The sequence below is a fragment of the Balaenoptera physalus genome (assembly GCF_965194825.1).
Source record: "Balaenoptera physalus genome assembly, chromosome: 2".
Lineage (NCBI taxonomy): Eukaryota > Metazoa > Chordata > Mammalia > Artiodactyla > Balaenopteridae > Balaenoptera > Balaenoptera physalus.
Genome location: NC_138883.1, coordinates 121,645,090 through 121,653,337, shown reverse-complemented (window position 1 = coordinate 121,653,337; position 8,248 = coordinate 121,645,090). Strand labels below are relative to the sequence as shown.

At 51.6% G+C, this 8,248-nt stretch overlaps 1 protein-coding gene across 1 annotated transcript; it reads left to right on the top strand.

Moving 5' to 3' along the window:
• The first annotated feature begins 291 nt into the window (after positions 1 to 291).
• Positions 292 to 7,072, top strand: CRABP1 (cellular retinoic acid binding protein 1). The gene is made up of 4 exons (XM_082450865.1): positions 292 to 471; positions 1,026 to 1,204; positions 3,230 to 3,343; positions 6,786 to 7,072. The coding sequence occupies exons 1-4, from the start codon at positions 402 to 404 to the stop codon at positions 6,834 to 6,836; spliced, it is 414 nt and encodes a 137-aa protein (XP_082306991.1). The 5' UTR covers positions 292 to 401; the 3' UTR covers positions 6,837 to 7,072.
• Positions 7,073 to 8,248: the final 1,176 nt, after the last annotated feature.

Genomic DNA, 8,248 nt, shown 5'->3' with positions numbered 1-8,248 from the left:
CCCCCTCTTGGCCAACCTTGTTTCAGCTAACCCTCTCCCACCACCCACTTTAAAGAAGGATGTGAGTAGCCTGGGGGTGGCAGAGGCGCCCCCCACCCAGAGTTGTAGGAGAGCTGGTGCCAAGCCTGCACCACTGGAGACTGGAACGCCAAGGGGCAGAGTGGGGTCACGGTAGGGCTGGGAGCTGGGCTCACGCTGGGTAGGGGCCGCGGGGGGCGGGGGCGGGGCTGGCGGGGCGGTGCTTGGAGCAGCGCGGGGGTTGGGGGCGCTCTCCCGGAGACTCAAGGCGCGTGGGGCTGGGCGCAGAGCCGCAGTCTCCGCCTTGCAGCTTGGAGTGTGCCCGCTGCGCCGCAGCTGTCCGTGCCTGCCGCCACCTTCCCGCCGCCGCCACCACTGCCAAGATGCCCAATTTCGCCGGCACCTGGAAGATGCGCAGCAGCGAGAATTTCGACGAGCTGCTCAAGGCGCTGGGTAAGCTGGCGCGGACGGCGTGCCCCGACGGGGAGCAGCAGCCGGCGGCGCCCCCGACCCGCAGAGGGTGGGCTTTAGGGACCAACACCAGGCAAGAGGGAGTCCCCGGTGCGATAGATGGGGGCGAATTCCAAGGCGCACCCCATCTAGAAGTGGCGAGTAGAGCCCGGGATCCGCGCATCCAGAGAGCGTTTGCTGGATGCTTGGCGCTTTCCCCGACGGTTCGGCCTTTATCTCGTGCTAGATAATCTCGAGGAGAGGTTATTACTGAAGTCCTAGGTGGGTCAGGGACTTTAAAATTGAGGACTCAGTTTGAGACCAGGCCCTACCACGAAATACACTGTGCTACTCAGGGGAGGCCGCTTACCCTCTCTGAGCCTCAGTTGCTCACTCGGAAAAAAAAAAAAAATCAGGGCGAGGGCAGGGGGAGGAATGAATCAGTTTTAAGGCTCCCATCTATATATAGTCAGAGGGTTTGAGAACTGCCCGGCCAGTCCTGGGACGACTGGCGGGTGGCGAGGCCCCGTGAGTCGCGCCCATTCTTCCCTGCGCAGGTGTGAACGCCATGCTGAGGAAAGTGGCCGTGGCGGCTGCGTCCAAGCCGCACGTGGAGATCCGCCAGGACGGGGATCAGTTCTACATCAAGACATCCACCACGGTGCGCACGACTGAGATCAACTTCAAGGTCGGAGAAGGCTTTGAGGAGGAGACAGTGGACGGACGCAAGTGCAGGGTGAGGCCCCAGAGTCTGGGCAGCGTTCCCGCGTCCCCGCTCCCTACCCGTGAACCGCTGCAGCCAGACGAACCCCCGGCTCCTTTTGCAGCCTGTGGCGCCCTTTCCTTGCGGGGCGTGTGCACCGGCTGTTTGAAGAGAGGATCTGTGCGCCGCGTTCCCCTGGGCTCAAGAGAAAGGCCTACCCCAACCCCTCCCCAACCTCATCCCTAAGTCGCCTCCCGAGGTGCTAACAGCCGTGCCTAAAGCGCGGGCTCTGGGTTGCACCGCGTTCCTTGCAGGGCCTTCCGCAGCGTTTTGCTGCGATCCTCAGCGCGAGCGCAGGAGGCGGGGGAGGAGGAGGTTTCAGGGCCGCTAGGTTCCCTGGCCGCGAGGCTGCCACGTTTCCTGCCGCAGGTGGAGCGGTAGCTCTCGCGTCCCGCCCTCCCGGGTCTCTGGGCGCCCTGAGAATGCTCTGGATCCAGTTTCAGCAGTCTCGATGGCCCCGGGACCTCTCCCGCCCGCCCTCAGTTTGGTTTCTTAAAGGAAACGACGGAATCTTTCCAAAAGCAAGGCAGATTCTGCCTGGAAAATGGACTAAGGTCTCTCTCTTAGTCCTCAAGGGCAAGAATTCTGTATTTCTTCGTATATCGGTCCCAGGGTGGATGAACGGGTGGACTGAAGCAAGGGGTTGTAAATTCCTTTTTTAGATGGGCAAAAATTGCATTTGGTTGGTCTCTGGACTAGAATGGAGGGCTGGCTCCTCGTGGATTTTGAGGACAGAAGGAAAAACAATTCGCTGCTGCTACCACTTAGTTAAAAAGTGACAAAATGTCTCCCTCCTCTCCCCAAGGTTTAAAAAAAGAACGAATAACATTCGAGAGAGTGAGACATTGTTTTTCACCTTTCCTGAGTTGTGCCTGTCTGATCTAGAGTGGGACTCTCTGGGCATGGGGTTTGGGAGGACACAGAGTCACAGGCCCCCAGGAGCACACTGTCCCACAAAGCAATATTTAGCCCCCAGAGTTAGCACAGCCTGAAAATGATGTCCGGGCTTGGAGCTGGCAGGATTGGAGCCCCAGCCACTGCACCGTTTGTAAAAACAAAAGAGCAGGACAGCTTAGAGGGAAGGTCTGGGGGTCTAAGGTAGAAGCCCTGGCGATAGGCAGGACTCAATTTGGGGACATCCAATGGTGACTACTGCCAGAGACAGTAATTCTGGTTAAAAAAGAAAAATCAAAGGTTCACACGACAGCCTGGAGAGTGGGGCTTTATCCCTGCCCTGCCTAGTGAATGTGTCCCATGTGTTAGTTAAAAAGCAAGTATGTGCACATTCAGTACAGCCTTGGAACCCAGCTGTACAGCATTTTGCTTTGTGCAGACGCTGGGGAAAACTGCAGGGAATCCCTCCTTTTGCCTCCCACCTACAACAGCATGGAGACCCTTCAGACTTAAAAAAATTTTTTTCTAGAGACATGTAACCTGGAAAGTGGCTGTGTTTTTATCCTCAGAGCCAGAGACACTCAGGTTTATCAGAGCAGGCTGTGTGCTGCGTCTGATGAGTGCAAACAGAAAGGAAGGCATTATCCCCAAATCCATGCAAGGAGCAGAGCTCCTGATCTGCTGACTACAGATGTGGTTACAAATACGGTGTCTTTACCATTCTAAAATTTTATACTTCTGATATGAGAAGCTTCTTGCCTTGAATAGCAAAATTGCTTGAAGGGGTCGTCCATTTTGACATAAATGAATCATTGCGTGCCCTCAATTTTATTCCTGGAGATGTAAAGTGTGCCTGAGGCTTTGCTGCTTCAGTGAGTGTGTGTGTGTACTTGTGTAATACAAGGTATATTTATACCCCATAAAATCCGCGGTCAGCCCTCTGAATTTGGGCTTGATACGGCACAGCACAGAAGGTTCTGTGCCCTGCTGACAGGGACCATGTGTTGCTTCTCTGCACAGCAATTATTCTCCCATGCTCATTGTTGTCTCTGCTCCCGCTGCCAAGAGTGTAATTAATGTCACTAATGGTCTTCCTGCCCGCAGAGTTTAGCCACTTGGGAGAATGAGAACAAGATCCACTGCACACAAACTCTCCTTGAGGGGGACGGCCCCAAAACCTACTGGACCCGCGAGCTGGCCAACGACGAGCTCATCCTGGTGAGTGAGGCCCCTTGACCCTGAAACAAGCCTGCAGTTCTCCAGATGTTGCCTGTGGCGGGCCCCACGATCATCACCTTCACTCATCCAATCAGGGAGAGACACTCTTTGCCCTGGGTTAAAATGTGAGCAGAAAGCTTGAGATGACAGTTTAGGTCAGAGGAAATCATTGTTAGATGGTTGGCAGGAGAGAGGAGTGGCTCAGAGGGCAGAGCAGGGGCCAGAGACGGGCTGCCTTGCCGGCCTCTATACAAACCCATGCATCCCTGTGATGACTTGCTGACTTGCTTAAGCCGGCCTCCCCTCCAGCCGGGCTCAGAATGCTTGGGCTCTGGGAGGTCCCAGGGTTCACTCTGCAGAAGGGATTCCCCCCACCCCCCCCCGCCCCACCTCATTCCCCATTTTGCTGCCTGGGAAAGATTTCAGAAATTTTAGTATGCCTGCACTGAGAGCCTTAAAGAACATTTTTACCCCTGGATCTATAAACTCCAATGGCCTTCCGGAGCCAGACAAGTACAGTGATGCTAATTTGGGGCGGTCACAGTGTTAACACAATGTGGAGGGTGGGGCCTTTGGAACTGAAGAGGGTGGGCTCTACCTTAAAGGTAATCAGATTGAAACATTTTAAACATCCCTGGCCACACAAAATATACCTGGTGAGGCCAAGTTAGAAACCCCTGTAGTTTAATCACACACCTCCTCCCCCTTTATTTAGGTACGGGGGCAAAGAAGACAGAGGAAAGAACACCTCCCTGCCACTCTCTCTTTGTGTTTCAGAACAGACCAAGCTTTCCTTGTAATACCCTTCCCCGTCCCCACAACGCCCCCACTAGAAAAGGGGAACGCTGTTGTGGGTAACCAGGAAATGATATCCTTTGTTCTCCATCAGGCCTGTTAACATTTCCACTCAAAGACTGCCTGCCTGCCCCAGCCTAGCAAGTGTCACCCTGAAATGTCGGGAAAGGAGGTGGCAAGGAATGCTAGGACAGGACTCGCCGTGTGACCTGGGCATGGCCCTTCCCTCCCCGAGCTGTAAAATGAGGGGTTGGGCTAAAGTTTGATCCCTGAGGTCTCTCTCAGCCCTGAAATTACATGTTTATTCTGCAAGAAGACCCTAAATTGAGCTGTCTCTATTACTTTAACGGAGGCTGCTTGATCTCACTCGCTGTCTCCTCTTGTCCTTCCCTGAGATGATTTCACATACTTTCTTTCATGAGAAAGGACTGGCTTCATTTGCAATCTGGTTAATGTTGTTTCAAGGGCAGGAATAGTTGATGGGGTTGGGGGAGCAATTTGAGGCTGAGACATGGAAATTTAGGAGGAAAAGGCACGTATTGTTCATTGGTACCAGGGATAGAAAATAGGGAGATGATTTTAGAGTTCTTGAGTGTAGCTAAGGGTTAAGTAGGCTCCGTGTGGTCTGTGAGAAAGTGTGATTTTATTAATCTCAGTAGTATCTGAGCAGCCAGCGCATGGGCCCAATTCTGCTAGGAGAACTCCACCACTTCCAAATTGCCCACTACAGCTCCACCCGTGCATCCTTCCCTGGCTCGGCAGACGTACATACGAGCCTCAAAGGGAGGACTAATTCTTGGCATTTGGGATCTAAAATGTGGGCTTTTGTTCCAAGGGTTATTATCATTAATAAATCCAAATGTAGGGAGATGAGATGCTGTCTCTGTATAACAAGAGGAAATTTATTCTAGTTAACTTAAATAAGCTCTCCCAGCACCCCCAGGCTGTAAATTGCCTTCTTTTGAAAATTGAGTGTAGTCCCTTAAACCACTCGGGCACATTATACAGAGATTTTCTTTCAGGAACCTCTGAGCATAGTTTGCAGGCTGAGAAGGACATTTCAAATGTGATTGGAAATGTAGCGATTTCTTCTTGTTTCGTGAAGCCATTTGTTGGCCTGGGGGAGGTGTCGGTCATTCCAGCACAGGTATAGAGTCCAATCCCCAAACTCTGGCCTTCCACGTAACACTCCATGGCCACAGAGCTGGAAGAGTTTTGGAAAACTGACAAAGTTCTGAGCGGTCTGGACATCTGAGAGGTGAATTTCCATGGGAACCCCCGCTTCACCCTGCCCCAGCACCCGGCATTGTCTGCATTCCTCACTAATGAGGAAAGGGAATAGGACAGAGAAGGTGTCCAGAGCAGGTACAGCTGTGCCGGTATGATGAGAAGTTCCCTACTTAGAAAAGAGGCTGGTGATGAGCATTTGCTTCCTTCATAATCAATAATGACTAGTATTTCCCTGAAACACACATGTTTCAATAACGTCCCAGCTCATGTTCTCTGAGAGCATCTCATGGTCAACTGAGGGACCCAGGGGAAGATCCAAGTGTATTCAAGCTCTTAGTTCAGGGCTTTTAACCTCAGGCCCCTTTGACAATCTGAAAGATAGGGACCCTCCCACAGAAAAATGTACGTCTGCAAACAAACATATCTACGTCAGTCTACAGAGTGAGGAAATTGTTTTTTTAAAATTTTTGTGTTTTTTTAACATACATATTGCTTTCTCTGTTCCAATTGCCTGTGAGAGACCTAGGAGAGCAGGCCTATGAGTAATTTCTAGTTTTTGGAAGAGTTGAGACAGCTTACTTACAGTGATATCATTTCAGAGGCCAGAAGAAAACCGTGCTCTTCCATTCGTGGAATGATTTGTGTCCTCCCCACAGCACACAAACAAACAGTCACAGAATAGTAGCTGGAAAGAACTGTGGGATCTTGTTCAATTGCACCCCTCCCCTCAACTCCCTCCCCCCTCCACCCCCAAACTGTCCAAGAGACCAGAGCAGTGCCCCAGCTCACCCAGCTGTGAGTTGCAGAGCGGGGTCTGGATGCCGATGACACTGTGCTTTTGCAGTTGAGACCATGTTTCTAGCTTGCAGGTAACCTGAGTATTACTTATACAACATCTCAGGTGTCTCCCAGGCTGGACAGTTGCTTCCTGGAAGGTACTTCTACACCCTCTCTGAAGCTATCCCACCTGGCTGGTCAGTGCTGAACCCCAGGGCTCCAGCTGCCCAAGCCCCTTGCTCTCTTGAAGTCACTTGAAAAGAGACAGAACCACTTCAGAAATGTCCAATATGGCATACTCCCCACCACCCACTTCAGTTTAATTTAAAAAACCAAAGCCAGGAAACTTGCACTTTTTTTATGTCAGCATTCCCAAGTTCCAGAAGCAGTGGAAAATTGCATACACCATAATTCTATACCCCTGTTGCCTCTCTGCCAATACAGAGTGTAAGGGAGAAAAAAAAAAAAAAAAAGAAAGAAAGGGGAAAAAAAAACCCTTAGGGCTGAGCATGAGCACACCGCACAGGAAATTGAATGTCTGCTACAGAGTTTTTAACAGGGCAGTAAGTGGCCTTATTAGCGATCTGCTTTAAACATTTTTGTACAGACATCTGCACTGATTGGTTTTCCTTCTCTGCAGACCTTCGGCGCCGATGATGTGGTCTGCACCAGGATTTATGTTCGGGAGTGAAGGCGGCTGGCTTGCTCCTGCTTTGGGGGTGGATTCATGTTCCTCCGAGGAATGTCATAGTTCTGAGCTGCCAGTGGACCTCCTCTTCCCCAGTATCAACATTAGATGATCCCGTTTTCCCCACGATAATGCTGTAGTGTTTCCCCCCAAGGCTTCGTGCCTCTGTGTCCCTGGTGCTCCATAGTTTGGCGTCTCTATGGTTTCATCAGTCATTAAACTGGTTGTACACACCTCAAGGCTTTCTCCTTCTTTGGACTGACTCTTCGGTTTCCACACAAGGTCATGGTGTACCCACAGCACTGCATTGGTCTGCGTAGTGATTTCTGCTTCTGCCTGCTGCCCAGGTGCAGTGCTTGGAGCATACGGCAGGGGTTGTGAGCTGGGCTTCCTCTGACAGGATTCACACTGCAGATCCAGGTGTGTCTGGACCTCACAGTGTTGTTTTTTAATTGAATTAGCTGATATATTGGTGGTTCCCAGCAGGAAAGGGAGGGCATATTCAAAAGGGTTAACTGAGGAGAGCTCAGAATGAAGGGACTATTTACACAGGCATTTACGTGGACGGGATGAAGAGAACCAACAAAGGATGGTGAGATACTCAGAGACAAGCAGCAGGGACCCAGTACTCCCCTAGACAGAGGGACAGAGGGGTCACCAGACCACAAGAGCTATAGCCTGGGAGAGAGGCCACCACCGTGTAGGAGCTGTGGCAGTACGCAGAGGAATGTGATCACTGCCAAAACAATGGCCCCAGTATGTGGGTAGATGGAGGTTCAGAGGGTGGGGGGAGAGTCTCTTTGGCTTGCAACAAGGGCGTTAAGTATCCTGACCTCCCAATTTTCAATCTCTGATCTATCTATTCTGCCCACTGGCCAAACCCATCTGGAATCTAGAGGGCAAGAGAGTGGGGAGGAGGAGGGAGGGGGAGGGTGTTGCCCACAAGAGTCACCCTCGCAGGACATAGCCAGGAGAAGAATGGATCCCAACATGCAACAGGACAATAATCCACAGTCGCCAAATTTAACATTTGAAAATTAGATTTTACATGAAAATCTGGACTTCTCTTTCCTTAGGAGAAAAATTGGGAAAATCTGGCACCTCTCATAGGGCCACAGGTGGCTTGGCAGCTTCCCCCTTTTTACGTGGAACTTACACCCTCTGCCTCCCCATGCCCAAGGCCCGGCTTCTTGGGCATTTCTCCTCGCCATCCTAGGCACAAGGGTTCTTGGCAAAGCCAGGCCAGAGTTGGCTGATCAACAGTGTTTGGGCATGGATGAAGCCAGAAGACAGTGACCCTTAAAGAGCTCACACCTAAGCTGATGGAGCAGACACCTAAGGCCCAGGTGCCACCACCTGAGTGTAAATGAGGACACCTTTACCTGACTTCTCACACCTCTGCAGCCCAGAACCCT